At 45.4% G+C, this 18,501-nt stretch overlaps 1 protein-coding gene across 1 annotated transcript in view; it reads right to left on the bottom strand.

The window, feature by feature from the left end:
* Nucleotides 1–18,501, bottom strand: part of Herc2 (HECT and RLD domain containing E3 ubiquitin protein ligase 2) — a 147,309-nt gene that overhangs the window by 61,128 nt on the left and 67,680 nt on the right. Inside the window, exons 37-55 of the mRNA XM_051174266.1 lie at nucleotides 16,253–16,435; nucleotides 13,089–13,270; nucleotides 12,568–12,715; nucleotides 12,297–12,493; nucleotides 11,722–11,952; nucleotides 10,943–11,081; nucleotides 9,621–9,764; nucleotides 9,208–9,350; nucleotides 8,666–8,933; nucleotides 8,435–8,571; nucleotides 7,030–7,128; nucleotides 5,561–5,729; nucleotides 5,339–5,464; nucleotides 4,504–4,612; nucleotides 4,256–4,395; nucleotides 3,353–3,543; nucleotides 2,170–2,275; nucleotides 1,982–2,073; nucleotides 872–1,047 (exon numbers count right to left, since the gene is read on the bottom strand). Of these exons, the coding sequence (XP_051030223.1) occupies nucleotides 872–1,047; nucleotides 1,982–2,073; nucleotides 2,170–2,275; nucleotides 3,353–3,543; nucleotides 4,256–4,395; nucleotides 4,504–4,612; nucleotides 5,339–5,464; nucleotides 5,561–5,729; nucleotides 7,030–7,128; nucleotides 8,435–8,571; nucleotides 8,666–8,933; nucleotides 9,208–9,350; nucleotides 9,621–9,764; nucleotides 10,943–11,081; nucleotides 11,722–11,952; nucleotides 12,297–12,493; nucleotides 12,568–12,715; nucleotides 13,089–13,270; nucleotides 16,253–16,435 (2,980 nt within the window). The remainder of the gene's footprint in view (nucleotides 1–871; nucleotides 1,048–1,981; nucleotides 2,074–2,169; nucleotides 2,276–3,352; nucleotides 3,544–4,255; nucleotides 4,396–4,503; nucleotides 4,613–5,338; nucleotides 5,465–5,560; nucleotides 5,730–7,029; nucleotides 7,129–8,434; nucleotides 8,572–8,665; nucleotides 8,934–9,207; nucleotides 9,351–9,620; nucleotides 9,765–10,942; nucleotides 11,082–11,721; nucleotides 11,953–12,296; nucleotides 12,494–12,567; nucleotides 12,716–13,088; nucleotides 13,271–16,252; nucleotides 16,436–18,501) is intronic.

Here is an 18,501-nt window from a genome sequence, read left to right as displayed (position 1 = left end):
AGCAACTTGGGTGGAAAGCGATTATCTGCAATGTTCCTGTCAGGGCTGCAAATGAAGCCTGTAGTCCTTGTTACACACGTCATGGAATAAACACAAATGGAAGAACCTGTCACCCCTGACATAGCTACTCCGTTACTTTTGCCTGCCCCCCCACCCCCCCTTCATAACACTGACACTTCCTGTCAGGGGCAACGTTCCACTGTAGCCCCTCAAGGCAATCCGCAATCCCCTTAACAGCTCTAACATCAAGCTGACACAGAAGAGTCTGTCTAAGTTCATTTTGCATGTCCGCCACAGGACTGACCACAGAAGATGCTCCACAGACGTATGATGAATGATGATACAAAGTCAGGAATAACAAGAAATCTTAAGATTTCATAGAAGCTGTGCACAAGAGCCTCAAGACAAGCCAGAGACAGTTGTATAACGATGCCCCTGGACTTAATGCCACTGAATTATGAACTTAAAATTGCTGAAGTGGAAAATTATACTTGGCATATTTTACCATAAAACATTTAAGTTAACAGTAAAACAATTGGCAAAAAAATATATACACTATTTCTGTAGAAAACCATGTTCTAGCACAGAAGAGAAAAGGAAGCTACAAGGATTTACACCAAAACAGTAACAGATATGTTTCAAGTTAAAAGCAAAATTAACTTTTTTTTTTTTCAATAGTTTTTCTAATTTTTTGTTTTTGGGAGGGGAGCAATGTGTATTTTTTGTATTTTATTTTCTTGCAAGTTAGCTTTGAAAACTTGACTAAGCTATCAAACATCCCAGTAGGCATGATGCTACCCTCACTTTGAGTATGCATTTCCGTCTGAGGGTGGACAGAAGGTAAGCAAGCCCAGCAGGGAGAAGCCCTCACCTCCCAGTGTTGCCTCTGTCGTCCTCCTCCTCCTCATTATCTGAAGCCAGAAAAGGAACCGCAGCCAAATCCTCCTCCTCAGCACGGATGCGTCCCAGCAGGATGAGACCGTGGATTTTACAGTCAATCCCTGAGCTCCTGCACTGTTTTATGGCAATCTCGATGTACCTGTGATACTGAACGATAAAATAATGAGCTACAGACTTCTCAGGACTCAGCAACAGACACTGAGATTCTAGGACGGCAGACTACAAACCGCACCTGTGACTTCACGAGACTGGGTAGAAGGCAGCCAAGGTAAAAGGCCACCAGTGGAGAAATAACAGAAACCACTACAGAAAAGGAAAGCATAAAGAAGGCAAGGTGGGATTTTGTTCCCTGCCCCCAAAGAAGCCAGTTAGCTCATCTGGGCACACCAAGGAGCACACACAGTCAGAGCTGACCCCAGAGGAACCCTGAGCAGAGGGAACAGACAGCCTGCTTGTTTACAGAAAACCGCTGCCAGGTGGATTTTCAAGGACACAATAAATTCAGATTCTTTCTGCAAATTATCACTATGTTACAAGTCTAGCAGCTGAAGCAAAGGGCTCAACAACAAAGAAGCAATTTCAACACCTTAATGCCATCAGAAAATCTATCACTAAGGAAAAGATATTGTTTACCAATACGTGTTGATGTAAAGAGTAAATTAAGCCAGGCAATAGTAGTACATGCCTTTAATCCCAGCACTTGGGGGCAGAGGCACATGGATCTCTCTGAGTTGGAGATAGCCTGATCTACACATTAAGTTCCAGGTCAGTGAGGGCTACACAGAGAATGCTGTCTCAAAAAACCAAAAACCAAAAACCAAAAGAGAAAAAAGGCATAATTCCAAAGCTTTTTTTTTTTTTTTTTTTTTTTTTTTTAAAGAGTATCAAGAATATGAACCTATGCTTATTACCAAAAACAGTGAACGGCAAAACCAGTTTTGTTTCTTTCCCAAAAGTAGTTGTATAAAACAAGGTACTGAAATACTGAAGACAGAAAACACTGGGCTGAGTGCTAACACATAGTTGCCATCCTTGTCCTACATGAAACCACACAAAAAGAAACAGGACTACTCCAACTCACCTCTGCACAGTCATTTAGCAGGGGCACAGTGGTGTCAGTTTGGTTGATATTAATGGTCTTTAGTTCAATTAGGTTATTTAAGGAATTCCCACCTAGGATTTAAAAAAAAAAGTAAAGAAATCAAACAAACAATCTTCATTAAACACAAGGAGAGGCTTCTTTCTCTTAGAGTAAACAAGTTCAGTCACCTGATACCACAACCAGGGACGGCATGTAGCTGCTGTCTGCTGGGTCTACTATCATTTTTAATCTATGAACAAGAACATCTGGGAAAATCTCCAAACGAATCCAATGCTGTTTTAGAAAGGAGAGACAAAAAAATATACTCTTAGTTACCAATTTAAGTTATGTGTAGCTGCTAAAATGCATCATGAGGAGCTATCACGGTGGCTCAGTGGACAAAGGCACTTGCTGCTGAGCCTGATGACCTGAGCTCAATCCCAAAAAACCTACATGGTAGGAAATCAACAAGTTCTGGCCTCCATGGGCAGACACAGACAGACAGACAGACAGACAGACAGACAGACAGACAGACAGACAGACAGACACACACACACACACACACACACACACACAAAGTAAAATAAAATAGTATCACTGAAGCCTGAACCTGAAATTTTTAAATACGAAATGGACTATGAAAATGTAACCTTACCCTGAAGAAAGAACATCCCATCCTTCCCCACCACTTGCTGATTAGAGCAAAGTCTCTCTCCAAGATTTATACACTTCTGACCATGGTTAGTCCTTTTTTGTTGTTGTTGTTTTGGTTTGGTCTGGTTTTCAAGACATGGTTTCTCTGTGAGTAGCCCTGGCTGTCCTGGAACTAGCTCTGTAGACCAGGCTGGCCTCAAACTCACAGAGATCCACCCGCCTCTGCCTCCAGACCACTGGGATTAAAGGTGGGTGCTGTCGCTGCCCAGCTGCAGGGTTAGTCCTTTTATAGCAATACTTGGTCACAGAAAACACTACAGTTGAGATAAAGAAAATGGCCCTTCCCATCACATCTACTCTATTGGCACACAAGGTACAAACAGTATTAATGCAATCCCCAAAACTCATTTGTATGTTAGAAAAACTTCTAACCAGAAGTATAACAGAAATAAAGACTTTGTATATAGAAATAAAAAAAAAATTGGTTAATGAAACTGGACAATCGACTGATAACTTAAAATCTGTTGTTCATAACATTTAGAAATCTAACACTAATACACAATATACTATTCTGTACATTTAAAATTATTTATGAACTGAAATATAAAATGAGTGTTGAGGAGGTATTAGCAAAGCTAAAGGTTCCTCAGTACATTGCAAAGGTCTAAAACCCCACTTCCGAATCCGAGTGTTTCCTGACACACCCCACAGACATACCTTCCCCTGAGACCCCGATGACTGCCAACAGGGCTCACTGCCATCAATGAGCCGAGAAGCCTGGCTTACGGACGAAGACACACTCAGGCTCTTCACCATTCGGGACCAGCTGTCTAAGAGCATTCCAGGCTGACTGCTATGACATCGTTTCAGCTGCTTTCCAGAACGGCCACAAAATACTGCGGACTGCCCTATTGCACGTGGTCAAACAAACAGAGGGTAAACACTTGTGGAACTGGACAGTATCTCCATGTTTGAGAAACCAAGAGGACTACACAGCAAAGAGCTTCTAACTATACCATATTTTAAGTATCTGTAAATTTAAAGAGAACTCCATGGATTATGAATTTGTAGGTTGTAAAATTAAATAAACCCTTTCTTTCCCAAGTTGCTTTGGTCATGGTGTTTTACCACAGTGATAGGAAGCCAAACCATGACACCAGGAATAGGAAAGACTAGATGAGGAAGTTAGTTGTGACTGTCTGTTTGGATGGACACAAATGGTTTTGGAAATACATAAAAAAGACAGTCGTACAACATCATACTTAACACATTCACTATAAATGTATTTACAGTGGCACATTCTATGCTCAGTGCATTTCATTTCAATAAAAATATATAGCGCAAATGAAAACTTACACCACGCATTTCCACTGCATCCAACTAAACATGCTCTTAGTTTATGGAGATAATTCTAGCATTTCTTCTGGACATTCAGACGAGCAAACCTTACTACTCTAAAAGAAAGACGGGGGGGGGGGGGGGGAGGAAACGGACCAGACTGACCCTTCCCTCTCCCTGCTCTACAACACTCACTGTGCACACATGAACCAACAGCAAACTTCAGGAGTTACGTCACTAGGGGTGTTTGATGGAAGACAAAATGTAAGCGTTCAGCTCTACCTGGCTCATTGATCCTGCCGAAAGTATGCCTGGTGTTGTGTTTTTTTGTCTTGAAACAGGTTTCACAAAAATCAAAGTCATCACAATTTCTGCATTTGAATCTGGATCCATTGATAGGGAAAGTCTGACAGCCATCACACCTGTTTTTAAAACAGACAATAAGGAAAGGCTGAGGTCACTGTGAATAACTCTCCCAGGAAACTCTTCCTCCCGAAACAGACCGAGTGATCATGAAAGCATAAACTCACGTGACCCCGGGATGAATGCTGGGCACCAACTCCATTTCAGACAGCAGCCCAGTCCAGTGAGACTGTTGGGGGAAGTCCACAATGATGTCTTTCCCATTGGCACTGAAAGCTAGCACAGGACAGAAACTGCCTGAGACACCTTAAAGTCAACGGAAACCTAGAGCTCGGTTCCTGTAGCTCTGTGGTACTGCGCTGTGGTTATTCACATTTTATGAAGAACACTCCTTTGGAGGTACAGGCTAAAATACTTAGCGATGAAACGGCATGTGAAATCATCAGCTAGCTCCAAAAGAGGAAGACACTCACTATACTGTGGTCTCTTTTATTTATGCTTATAATCTCCATAATAACATTTTTAATTAGAGAAAGTCAAAACTGCACTGAGTCCCTTCATACCATATTAGTAATGGTAAAACTTTTCACCCTTTAAGAACTATCTTCTGTCAGGCATACACTTAGCAGCCACAATCTTTTTTTTTTTTTTTTTTTTTTTTTTTAATTTTGTTTTGATCATTTAAGACGTTTTTAAGCCCTAAATAAATAAATAAATAGAATAAAAAAGGAGCCATCTGTTCTTGTGTACCTGAGAAGTTCTAACAATGGCCTTAACACTGGCATCCAAGTATTTAAAGATAAAATAATCAGGAACTGTGATACGTCTGTTTTCTCTTTATACCAGAATCTGTTTTGTTTAGCCTGACTATCCTTTATGTCTGTTATTTCTGTCCTTTATGTATTTCTCAGACACATTCATTGAACTTTTTATAGCTTAGTAAAAAGAAATAAATGCTAAACACACACATAAATAAACCATCGTCTTTAACAAAGCTATTACCTTTCACAAGCCCCACACTTTGATGAGTTACAGATCCCCACTTGTATTTTGGTGTGGTAACAGAAGCTTTGACTCGTACTTTATCACCAATCTTGATGTGAGAAGAAGAACTCGGTGGAGGATAGCCTAAGGATTTCATTGGCAAACGCACTGTGATTAGTGTTCACTTTCTGGGAACTGTGTCTCTAAGAAATGTAATACATTAACTAGGAATGTGCTCACCTATAAGTTCCACATGAATATACCTAACCCAGTAAGTGCCCCCTTTCTGCTGCCAATCACACTGCACGTTAAGGTCATGTAATCCATCTCTATCCAGTTTGATGACTTTTCCCACATCACCTTCACATACTTCTTCATATGTTCGACAGCATCTAACCATCATTCCCACCTAAAATTGAAATGGAAAGTTCAGCCAAGTACACCTAGACAAAGGACGCAATGTATGTAAGTAGTATTCTCAATTCTTCGGGGAAAGATTTTATTTAGGACCCAGAAGTAAGCTAAAAGTATTGTACTGGTTGGTTTGTCAACTTGACACAAATTAGAGTCACCTAAGAAGAGGGAACATTAATTGAGGAGCTATCTGCATCAGGCTGGCCTGTGTGCATGTCTGAGAGTCATTTCCTTGATTAATGACTGATGTCTGCCCGGCCCATCGTGGCACTGTGGGCAGTGACATTCCTGGACGAGTGGTCTAAGCAAGCTCGACAAGCCTTGCGTGGGGAGCAAAAACAGTAAGCTGCCTTTCTGTGTGGCGTGTCTCAGCTCCTGTCTCTAGAGTCTTGCCTTGAGGTCCTGGCCTGGCTTCCCTACTTGACAGGCTGTGATTGGGGCATATAAGCCATATAAAGCTTTTCCTTTGGTTTTCCTTTGATTTTTTTGGTTTTTTTTTTTTTTTTTAATCGTAGTAGCAAACTAAGATAAGTAATATTTAGCATAAGTGGAACCAGGTCTCTCCAGGAAAATATACATGAGCCTATGTCATCTTCTGCCATAAAACACTAGCTACAGATTATGGTGTTCACACAAAAGGACACTCTGATCATCAGAAGGGAGTAACAGCTCAAACACGTCCTACAGCTAATAAACTCATCATGGCAATAATAAGCAGCCCAAAGCTTCTCAGTCACCTCCAGCAGACCGCCAATGCATCATTGAAAAACTGAATAGATAACGTTCTAGTGTCACTGAAAATAAATATGGTGCTTATCCTGCCTTTTCTACAAGAACTACAGTAATACAATTAGAGTTGATTAGAAAAGAAAAAAAAATCTATCAAAGAAACCCTGAGCTAATAAACCCACCGGCATTATGTAAGTTAGAAAATCACTACTCAGGCCTATAATGGGTCTAGGCATGGTGAACTTACTGCAGACAAGCAACATGAGAGTCCACCCAGTAACAGACCCTGTCAACATGAGAACCTAATAAGCACAAGTCCAGAAACTTCGAAGACCTACGTCATGTTCTATTTGAACCTTCCCAACATAGATCTAACCACCATCCTAAGAGCATGCTGTCTCCCTGGTCTCTTCCTCTCATTCCCTAAGCAAATCTTAATTGGCCAGCACAGTGACTTCCCTCACAGGACAGCAGAGACCTGGCAACTCAATCCCTGCTCAGCATCTGAGGATGCTCGCGTCCTCTCAGATAAAAGACATAGGAGGCTCATTCTATGCAATGCCCACCTGAACGTTCTCTCTCACATACACGGCGTAATCGTCATTACTCAGAAAATCAGCACGCTTCTTGTAAGTCTGGCTCTCAGTCACAACAGCACCAGCAGCCTAAACGATATAAACACATTTGAAAAAAGAAAAGTTGAGAAATACACTTATGGAGACTGCCCGCTGGGCATGGTGCACACACCTTTAACCCCAGGAGGCAGAGACAGATGGATCTCTGGGAGTTTGGGGCCATTCTGGTCTACATAGTGAGTTCCAGGCCAGCCAGGACTACTTAATCCGACCCTATTGAAAAATAAAACACACACACACACACACACACACACACGCACGCACGCACGCACGCACGCACACGCACGCGCAACACTGAAATCTATAACACTGAGACTGTGCTTTCTTTATAAAATCTTTCTACCTTCACAGCAATAGCACAGTATGCAAAATAACTCTGTAAGACATTTTAAATATATATTACTATATTGTACTACATTATATTAATGAGTGTTTTGCCTGCACGTATATATGAACACCATGCACATTGCTGGTGCCACAGAGGACAGATGACATTATGTATGGCTGTAGGCCACCGTGTGGGTGCTGAGAACTGAACGGGTCTTCGGTAAAATCAACAAGTGCTCTTAGCCTCTTAGCCATCTTTCTAGGCAAAATGAATCTTAACAGTTTTCAACATACAAAAGTTTCCAAAGCTTTTAAAAGTAAATTTTATAAAACAATTTTCTCAGGTCAAAAATCAGTATGTCACAGCAAACACGATCTACTGTTTGCTTAGACGGTTATCTTCAGACTGGCTGTCACTATGCATCCCAGGCTAGTCTCAGTCTCCTGATCCCTCCGCCTCAGTCTCCAGAGTGGTATTACAGGCATGGGGCACCATGCCAGGTATTTTTTTGATTTTTAAAGACAGAGGGGCTTGCTATGCTTCCCAGGCCAACCTGAAACTTGCTGTATAACACCAACCATCCTTGAACTCATAACTCCTTTGGCACAGAAAACCCAGCATATTTGTTTGTATTCTAGCCAGACAATTTCTAACTACGTTGCCAAGAATGGCTTTGAACTCTCAGGCTCAATCAGTCCGTCTGCTTTCAGCCTCCAGAGTTAACTGTGACTACAAGAGACAGGACCTCTCGGGGTTTTCAGTATCTTCTAAAAGCTACCCAACATCACTAAATCAATGGTTTGTCTGAACGCTAAGAGGAATTTTAATGGAGAAAACCCAATCATTATCTCAGCAGCAAAACAGACAGCTTTGCTCTGTGCGTAGCAGAACTGTAGGTAAATCCTGTGGAATCGTTCACAGGGCATGCATTGGTTCTTAGGGATTGAGAAAAGAAGCATATAAGATAGTCATTGTGTAAGACAGGCAGGATACGTGGAAGCCACTGACCACAGGGTAAGGGGTATCGTCCACATCCTCCACCACCTCCTCATCTGAATACTCGTCAGATACTGTTTCTGCATCCGAGAACTCTGTAACCTGGACATCAGAGTGGTCTAGCAGCCACCCAACCAAGGCTTCCACACCTAAGAGCAAAAACACTCAGCTGCCATCAAGACCAATAGCACTGGACTTCAAACCTACAAACAAGGACGCATGAGAAGAGAGACAAGGCCATACCAGGCAAACCAGACGCATTCGCGGAGGAGCCAGTGAGGGACTTGAGAGCAAACTCGATGTTCTTCCTAGGAAACCCCATCTCCATGAGCTGCACCACGATGGGCAGGGCAGGAGCTGGGGACTGCCTGCGCTTCTTCGCCCTGGCAAGGTGGACGTGTTGCACGGAGACTGGGGTTGTGGCCTCACTGGAGCTGCAGTCTTCACAGCCTGGACTCGAAGGATGTGTGGATTCCACAGCCAGACACTGACACAGGGCCAAAGCAGCCGCCTGGGAAAATGAAGACGGCCATGGGGAAGTGTCCGCACCTAACCTCTACCGTCTAAAAGGGAGGGACCAACATCTTCCATGGAGTGCACTGCAGAAAGCACACATTTACACATGCACCTCAGAAGGAATTAACAAAACATGTCCGAGAAGGGGAAAGGCCAAGCAGGAAAGGACGATAGTCAAATGCCGCTGCTGCTGCTGCTCAGTACAGAGCTAGACGGTCACTCACAGTAAGGTCCACTGAACTGAAACTGTCAAGGTTAGACAAGCGTACCTCAAGTTCCTGTTTATCAAATATAGCTTTCACAGGAGATGGCTGCGTGGCCGAGGACAGTAACTGCTGCAGGAGGATCATTGGAGGCTGTGGCCCTTCGGGTGACATGTCCCCAAGGTCAGGGGATGCAGCTGCTCCATCATCTGAATTTGAAAACAAGATTTGTACATTCTACTTTTCAACGGCCCACATCTCTCCGAAAGGTAATACACTGGCCCACTGTGCCGTTCACAGCCAGGCACGAGAGTTCAACAGAGCATCCATCCCCCAGACACACAGACCTTGTAAGGTGACAACTGCATTTACAGGAAGTGAGTGGCAGTCGGGCCACATACAAGACTCCTGTAGTGTCCTTTTATGAAGTGCTTATTCATTTGTGTGCTTGGTGTATTTTTCTGCTGTTAAAAGCATACCTGTATGAAGAGTTGCTGTCTCCTGGACTGCTGGCTGAGACAGGATTTGCCTCAGTCTGTCTTGGTGGGAAAGTAGTGCCCGGCCTGCTTTCAGGACATACAGTCTCAGCTGCTGGCTCCGCAGCAGGCCCAGGTCCACTTGTCCTAGGGAACAAAAGGGCCCAGTGAGAGCCACATGCTCGGCCCCAAGTCTCTCCTCGTCACCAACCACACCATTCTGCCTTTTGGGAATGAACTGGTCACGCACAATTATTGCCACTAACGACGAGCTAAGTGAAATCTTCTGACCCCTAGGTCTTCTTCCTTCCACCCTAACGGGCTGAACTGAACCCTAGAACCACATAAGCATTTACTCATCACTAGATGTTTCCCCGTGACTCAAATTTCAACCAGACACAAACAAAACACTTCCATATTTGCCTGCAATATTCCCAGGAGAAATGTTGTCAGGTGCATCTAGTTTAGCTGAAGCCAGTTCCCTAGAATGAGTTCTCTGACCCACTCATGGAAAGCCACGCCACATGTGTCTGACAGCAGACCACAAGACAGTCCGTGCAAGGGAGATGCAGGGGATGCAGGAGGCCGTGGGGCGGCACAGCAAGCGGAGACTGAGAGAATGAAATTACAGGGGCCCTGAGACGCTGGACAGAACTGCTTGCTCACCGTGATGACAAAAACGGAGGCAAATGGGAGAAAGCAGCTGGAGTTTGAGGCAAACAGCTGCTTAAATCCGCAGGCCCGCCCTCCCTCCCTCCATCCAGGGCTATGAACTGCAGACCTACAGGTGTGCACCACCATCAATGTTGGAGCAGCAACAACACATACAGACAGTAAACTGTGGGGGAGTGTGCTCAAAGAGGACACAGAATGCACTGGGAGTTACAAGGAGACCACAGGATTTCAATGGCATAAACAGCAAAGGCAGGCAGAGAAACAAACCCCGAGAATAACCAAGCGCGGGAAGAAGAACATCACAGGAGTAGTAAGCCAGAGCCAAAGGGAAGAATGGCTTATGCAAACTGCCCCCCACACATAGAGACAAAGCCAAGAGAGTCCAAAGACAAAGTTCCTTAGGGCTGACTCTGAGGATGTCACGAGCAGACAGCCAGCAGAGGAGAAATGAACCCAATACCCGAAAAGTCTGCCGAGAATAAACACCAGCAGTTAGAAGTGATGGGATTCCAAATAAGAGGCCGAAGGCAAACCAAAAAAGTATCTTATATTCCCAACTCTAGAACGGCGAGTGCTTACGTCCCCGTAAATGCCACGGCTGCCGCAGGCAGTCATATGAACCCACTCTAACTAAAGCACACTGTACTGACCTGCAAAGGCCTGTTTTGCTGATTTCTTTGTTTTGTGCTTTTCCAATTTGCTTCCAGCAAGGTTCACCAACTCAGCCCAGACAGAAAGCATGGGCTCCGTGAAAGGCAGATTGTTAACGCTAAAGGCCACAGCAGGGAGCTGAAGAGAGGGCACAAAACTTTCAGAGAATTGCTGATGACATTAACAAAGTCTGAGCCCTGGGTTTAAATAAGAGTACTGCAAGCAATGTCCTACCTGAGAATAATTCCAAAAGATACTACAGGAAAAGTATATGTGTATAACAGCAATAATCAATATCAATGTTTTCATTACCAGTTTGCCAACAATAATACATCATGGTCAATGTCATAATCTAAGACACTTTCTGTACATTCCAAATTTTCTACATGTATTTATTCCTATTATAATCAAAAAATGTGTTTTATAAAAAAAAAAAATATATAGTCAAATTGCACTTGGGTTACATCAGAATTATATAAACCTCTACTTAAGCTATGGCATTCAACATGGTTAAAAAGCACTTTTCTAACTAAAGATTATTTTTAAGAAATAATTTTAGAAGTCAAATTACTTAAAAAAAAATACACTTCAGAACTCCTATTTTAAAAATGCTTAAAAATGCCTTAAAACTTGTCAAACCCTTTTTATGTCTATGACACTAAAAGTCTCCTGGTTGCATGCTCCCCCTGGCTCACACAGCTTCCTGGAAGGCAACATTACAAGCCGGTCTCAGTGTCGTCCCCCCACCAACCCTGGAGAGCTGGGCAAAGCTACATACCGGTTTGAGCTGGTTCAATGGGCAAACGCGGCTCATCCGCATGTCGCAGAACTGCACGGTGATCCTGCCTTTCGGGGTGATGCGAGTCACCGTGCCCTCTCCGAACTCATCATGCATGACCTGGCCTCCCAGGCGCAGCCGGCCATCGATCCCTCCAATCACAGCCAGGACCGCCATGAGCCCCCCCACCTCGAGGTTCTCGGAGTCCGGGAAGTAGTCCTCTAACTGGGCCTAGGGCGGAAGGGAGACAGAAGTGTGAACTGGGAGTCCCTCAGAGCTGACTGTTCTCAGGACTTTAGCTAACGTAAGTCGTTCCATCTCACTGACTATTCAAACTTTGTTTTAGGAGTCAGAGTATCTCACTACACTGTCCCGGGCTTGAAAGCTCAAGCCCACCTTCTGCAGCTGAGGCTACAGGCATACACCACGCCAGCTTTCTGAACTGTTCATTTCTCCCCGATAATTATTTCCATTAAAATGCCCTTAAATAAACACTGGAACAAAAACGCTCCGTGTTCTAAAAGATAACCTGAGAGCCAAGGTCCCAGCATGCTCTCTGGGAACATGGAACGCACCCTTTCTGCCGTCTTTGCGGAGCAGCTGTGTGTGACAGAGCAAAGCTGGGAGTTGATGTATTTGTTGATGAGGCCGTTCCACTGGGTCAGCGAGTGCAGAGTGCGGAGCAGCCCCACCACCTCCTCAGCCAGGGTGCTGCTGTGGGTGGCAGTCAAGGAAGCCTGTGGCCGGGCCCTTCGCTTCCTCAGGGTGGATTCTGAAGCAGAGACAAAAACCGTGTTGCGCACTGCTCACCAGACAGGGGTGCCACGGGAAGGCGCAGCCGCTCACCTCTAAGTAACGGGACGTCAGAAGAGCAGGTGCTGAGCAAACTGCCCAAGAAGCCAAACAGCTTTTCCACAAGGCACTTCATGTCCCGCGCCCTTTCCGTCTTGTCCCACGAAGGAAGAACTGCTTGCAGTAAATGGACAGCTAAGATCTGATCAAAGACCACACGAAAGGACAAATGCAGAGGAAGACATTAGACAGCTTCCCTTCTCTTCCATCCCTTATAACGTTAACAGCGTGCCACCTGCTCAACAGGAAAGAGCATCGGGAATTCATATGTATGTGCTTAAGTGAAAGTGTTATTTAAACTTAATTCTTGACAGCCACTTCAATGGGGCAGATGACAGCAGTTGTGAAAAGGAAAACTTCGGCAACTACAGCCAAAGCCAGGAGATCTACCTTCTCTGTTTCACTGGTTGCTGTTTTCTACTCTCACTGCTCAATGAAGAAACACGGCCACAGGCTGGGGAGCTGCAGGACGGCCCTACCCCTCCGTGAACCGGGTTCTGCTAGCAGCACATTACCTGCCTCTGCAGCGAGGCGGCAGTGAAGGGTGCGTGCCCCTCCACCACCTTCATGAGCAGCGTGATCCACCTTGGGGAGCTGAGGGCACCGCAGGCCTGCGGGGTGAGCGCAATGCTGCGGACGAAGCCGAGTGTACACCAGCTCCGGTGCTGCTCCCTGCACACCAGTCTGTCTGGAGGGGCTGCAGAGGAGGAGACAAGACATGCTGAACCCAGCAACATACCCTATAAGTCTAACAGCAGTAACTTATGACGTGTGTCTATTATACTTTTTAATCTCGTGTGCCTCAAATGCCCCCGTGATCCCATTTTGGCCTATATCATAAAACGCCCAATCCAAGTTTACTTAATTTTTTCCTTATGTAGGCAGAACACATGACCCCAGCTCTACTTCTCCAGTGCTTGGGTTAGAGGGACGTGCTAATATGCCCAGGAAGAGTGAGGTTTTCTGTCCCTCCTGGCGTCCCAGTCTCCAAAGGACATGTCCCCCTTTCTACTCTCTCTGAAGCAAGGATGTGACATCTGAGGTCTGAGTTCCCATGGGACTCTGCTGTGACCCTCCCAGACCCCACTGCAGCAACAGCAACAGCAGCAGCAGCCACAGTAGCAGCTTACCTTACCACCATCCCACGTTGCCTTCCTGCCCTCCAAGCACACGAGGACCCGTGTCTTACATAAGACACAGGCTCACATACTAACATTCACACTTCCACTTAAACCCTAACTCATAAAATTACTGAGAAATGCTCAAATAGTCCCCGCCGTAGCCCCTCATGCACACTCAGACATGCTCTCAACTTTACCACTACTGCGATCACTGCCACATCCACACAATCCCCATCTCTCACACACACACATCCAGAACCTAAGATGCAAGCCCACACTTCACATGTACCCTACATGCATCCCTCTCCAATTTACACATAAAATGAGACATATGTTTGGACAATTACTCAAACATTCATCCACATCCATCTGCACTGACATCCACCATGCACATACACACGCCTGCTTTCCCCTCTCGCCAACCAAGCCTCCTCCCAATGATACACTCAAACTTCTGACCATGACTCTCTTACGTACGTTCACAACAGTGTGGTCATACAAATCACTGCAGACACTGACACCACACGTGTTCAGTTACATATATACACTCTCAAATACCTGCTCCAATACTATCACATATTATCACAACCACGTGTCCTCACCCACACACACACACTCCCTCCCTCTCGCTGGCATGACACTTCTGCATGCTCTTTACCCACACTTGGATTTGCATTCACACTCAGTAACACCATACATACCCCCAACCACTCCTGCACCCTCCAGCACACTTCATACAGACTCACTCTGACCATTCTCCCACACTTGCAACCACACAACTGGAGCACACACACAAGCTCATTCACACTACATCTGATGCAGGTACTTGCCCACGGCCATATATGCTCTCATATTCACTTACTCACACACTCACACAACCATACTGACACACTCAAACACACACATTGCACACTTCCAAAAAAATAATAATGATAATCACTCATCCACTCTGATTCTATTCTTGGTTGTCAACTTGACTACCTGGAACTAACTAAAGCCCAAGATGCTAGGTACACCTGTGAGGAATTTGGGGATAATCTGAGGTAGGAAGACGCAGCTTAAACCTGGGCCACACCACATTTAAGCCTACATTGAGGACATGGAAGAAGGAAGCACCCACTCTCACTGGCAAGTTCACGCCCTCACTGGTATTAGAGCCTATTTCTTTGGGATTCTGGCAAATACTGAGCACCAGTACAGACATTCAGCCTTATGGATTCTTGAACTTTCTGTTAGAGACAGCCAATGTTGAAATAGCCAGACCACAGCCTGTAAGCCACGCTAATAAACCCGGCTTTTACATTAATAGATTCACTGTACTGGTTCCGTTTCTCTAGGGAATTCTGGCTAAAACACTCAGCAATGACAAACACATTCTCTCTCACATCCACATACTGGAATGCAAGCACTCACACAGAGCTAACACACACAAGTTCTTACTCAATCATAAATGTACCCAAACACATTTGTGTGCATTCACATTCACAAACATGCTAACAGCTATATATGCTCACAAGTTCTTTGACAGTCATATACAACTTCAGGCACTCAGAGCTGACCACCTATCTTCAAGTATATATTTGCCATACTTACACAGACACTCAATCAGAACACCAGCATTTGACCCTCGTTGGAAATAAGATCTCTACAGATAAATACTGAAGACTGACATAACATGCCGGGACGGGTTGAACCCAAGGCAAATAACAGATTCCCACAAGAGAGAAAAGGACATAAAGTAATGCAGAGCACATGAAAGATGGGGAGACCAGCAGTGAAGTCTGCGGTACAGGACCAACAAGAAAAGGAAAAGGGGCTTCTCCCTTTGGAGCTCAGGGAAGGAGCATAACTCTGCTGACTGACAGCCTGCCTTGAGGGTTTCTAGTCTCCAGTACCGTAGGGGAGGCAGCACTGGAGGCCGACCAGTTCTCACACACACCTCTCCCCCAAGCCGATCCCTATCCCCACCCCCAGAACCATTCACATGTCAAAGCATGAACTCTACTATGCCAAAATGTGATCTTGTTTGGAAATGAAGTCACCGAAGATGAAGATGCAAATTAGACTCAAGATGTCAACTGGTATCCTTGTAAAAAGTAAATCTGAAACCCTGTCTTGAAAAACAAAACAAACAAACAAACAAAAAGTAAATCTGAAACGCATGCCTACGAACGTGTACGAACACACACATGCGGAGGAAAGTGTAAACAAGAAGAAAAAGACCAGACTGATATATATGCACACAAGCCAGGAAATGCCAAGCAAACCACCAGTACCAGAGAAGCGTACAGCAGATTCTCCCTGGGAGCCTCAGAAACAAACAGCCCTGACTGACAGGCCTTCTGTTTACTATACCTTGTTTCTAATGCCATGGTAGAGCAGCCACATGAGCCCTACTATATAAATGCCCACACACATTCTGATTCCCACCCTCACATGCAGACTTGCCCACACACACACACGCACGCACGCACGCACGCACGCACGCACGCACGCACGCACGCACGCGCGCGCGCATTCGTGCTGAGTCTCTGTGGCCATAATTACTCATGTCATACATGGCTTATCCGTTGTTCCGCTTTCCACTAACATCCGCAGCAGCCCACACAAAGTCTTGGTGGCCTCGCTCTGCATGATGTCAGCATGAACTCCAACAGAGAGACACAGAGTCTGCAGTAGGTTAACAACGCTGGTCAGCATCATCGCTGTGGGATGGACATTCCTTTCTCCTTGTTCAGCTTCTGAAAAGGAGGGTGGAAATGAGAGGTGCTACCCCCAAACAATTTCCCCAAATAAAATCGCCTGTGGATGTCATTTACGATACTTAACACCGTGTTGTTGTTGTTGTTGTTGTTGTTGTTTTGCTTTTCTCACTACATGGTCCAGCCTAACTCAATCCCTGGGAGCAGCAGATGCTGTCTCAGCCTCCAGCCACTGCACCTGGCTACCCCTCGCATTTCTGTTCCCACCTTCCTCAAGGAAAATGAGATTTGGGGGAAAGATGTGAAGGTGCAGAGTGTGTGGAAGTCAGAAAAAAGCCTCCAGTGTCTTCTTTTGTCATGTGACATCCATTTTGACTGATTAAGACAGAGCTTTCACTGAAACTTGTGTATTGCTGATTACAAGTCTGGCCAGGGAATCCAAGACCAACAGAGCTGGGATTACCAGCATGTATACTGCCACACCAGCTTTGGCTGGAGATACAAGTCAGTCCTCACGTTTGCACAATAATAATCACTCTATCAACTGAATTATCTGCCCCACCCTAGAAAGTGAGACTTAACTCAAAAGCAATGAAATGAGTCCAAGGTTCCCCTTCTTTAAAAAGACAATTTACTGACAGGTGGTGGTGACACACACCTTTAATCCCAGAACTTGGCAGGCAGAGAGGCAGGAGGATCTCTGAGTTCAAGGCCAGCCTGGTCTACAGAGCTAGTTCCAGGACAGCCAGGTCTACACAAAGAAACCCTGTCTCAAAAAACCATAACCAAACACACAAAAAGACAACTGATCAAATGTCTAAAAGATCCAACCTGAGTGAAGGCAACGCGCCAACACCCCCGTCAGCCACCGGCATGGCTAGCCAGTCCAGCAATGGGACAAACAGTACCGCTCTGCCCCACATCTACCTCTTCCCTGGCTCACTCCACAATGAGAAACAGCCCGGATAGAGCTGAGAAGAGGCGAACACTACAGCTCAGATGCACTGGCTGTACAGCCAGCACACGCCCATAAGATGCCCCGTGCACCACGTCTAACAGTCGCCCACAGCAAGCACTTGTCACCCTAATCTAAGTGTGCATGCTCTGAGCCCACTATGCATTATGGGACAGGCCCTCTCATGCTGCACACCAGCGGCTCTCTTCTGAGCACACCCAGCACGTGTGACAGCTGTGTCTGACATCTGATGGCACTGCACATAATTACTGGCAGAGCCCTAGGAGGGAGCTCTGGCTCCCACGTCTCAGCATGTGATACTCCAGCCCCATGTCTCAGTCTCCTGAACACATCTAAAAATTGCCTTCCTACAGCACTGAAGGACCTTGGACAGAATAAACTTCATGGATCCGCATCCAAATTCACTGTGTTGCTGGACAGAATAAAGTACTGACTAACGACTCAGCATTAGGTCAAACTTTCTAAATCAAGGAACGGGGAGGAGCTTAAAGGAGGCAGGTGGGCCATACCTTGCAACTTACAGCTGGTGGAGGAAAACAGAGTCCAGAACAACACAACCCGAATAAACAGTGCGGCTGCCTATCTTGGGCTCATGTTTGGGCCAACCACACAGACCAATCAGAAGTAAGGGTGGGACCAGCCAGCTGGCCTAGTGGGTAAAACACTCGCTACCAAGCCCGGGAGCTGCACTTTGCTTCCCAGAGCCCACACGATGAAAGGGAAGAAGTGACTCCTCCGACCTCCACAAGGGGGCGGGGGTGTCTGTGCCTCGACCCAAGCAAAATGAATAAACAGCTGTTGTTTTAAGGGTCAGCAGGTAGAGACACCTGCCACCAGGCCTGACAACGCTCAGTCCCCTGAGCCACGGTTGGTGAAAGGGAACTGAGCCCAGTAAGTGGCCCTCTAACTTATACACATACAGGTAAGTGCACGCATACACACCTATGCACAAAAACAAACACTTATACTTGTAAGATATAATTTAAAAAGTAATGCTGCACTCTGGATCAGGAAGTATGGAAGAAAGATGAAGAAGAATCACTTTGCCTGGGTTACCAGATCGAGCCCCTTTATGCACCTACACCAGAATCATGCACTTAAGGTATGGACAGCAATGTCTTCACGTGAA

This window comes from Phodopus roborovskii, unplaced genomic scaffold, assembly GCF_943737965.1.
Source record: "Phodopus roborovskii unplaced genomic scaffold, PHOROB, whole genome shotgun sequence".
Lineage (NCBI taxonomy): Eukaryota > Metazoa > Chordata > Mammalia > Rodentia > Cricetidae > Phodopus > Phodopus roborovskii.
Note: the sequence above shows the minus strand (reverse complement) of the source record. Positions and strands in the feature narration are given on the sequence as shown.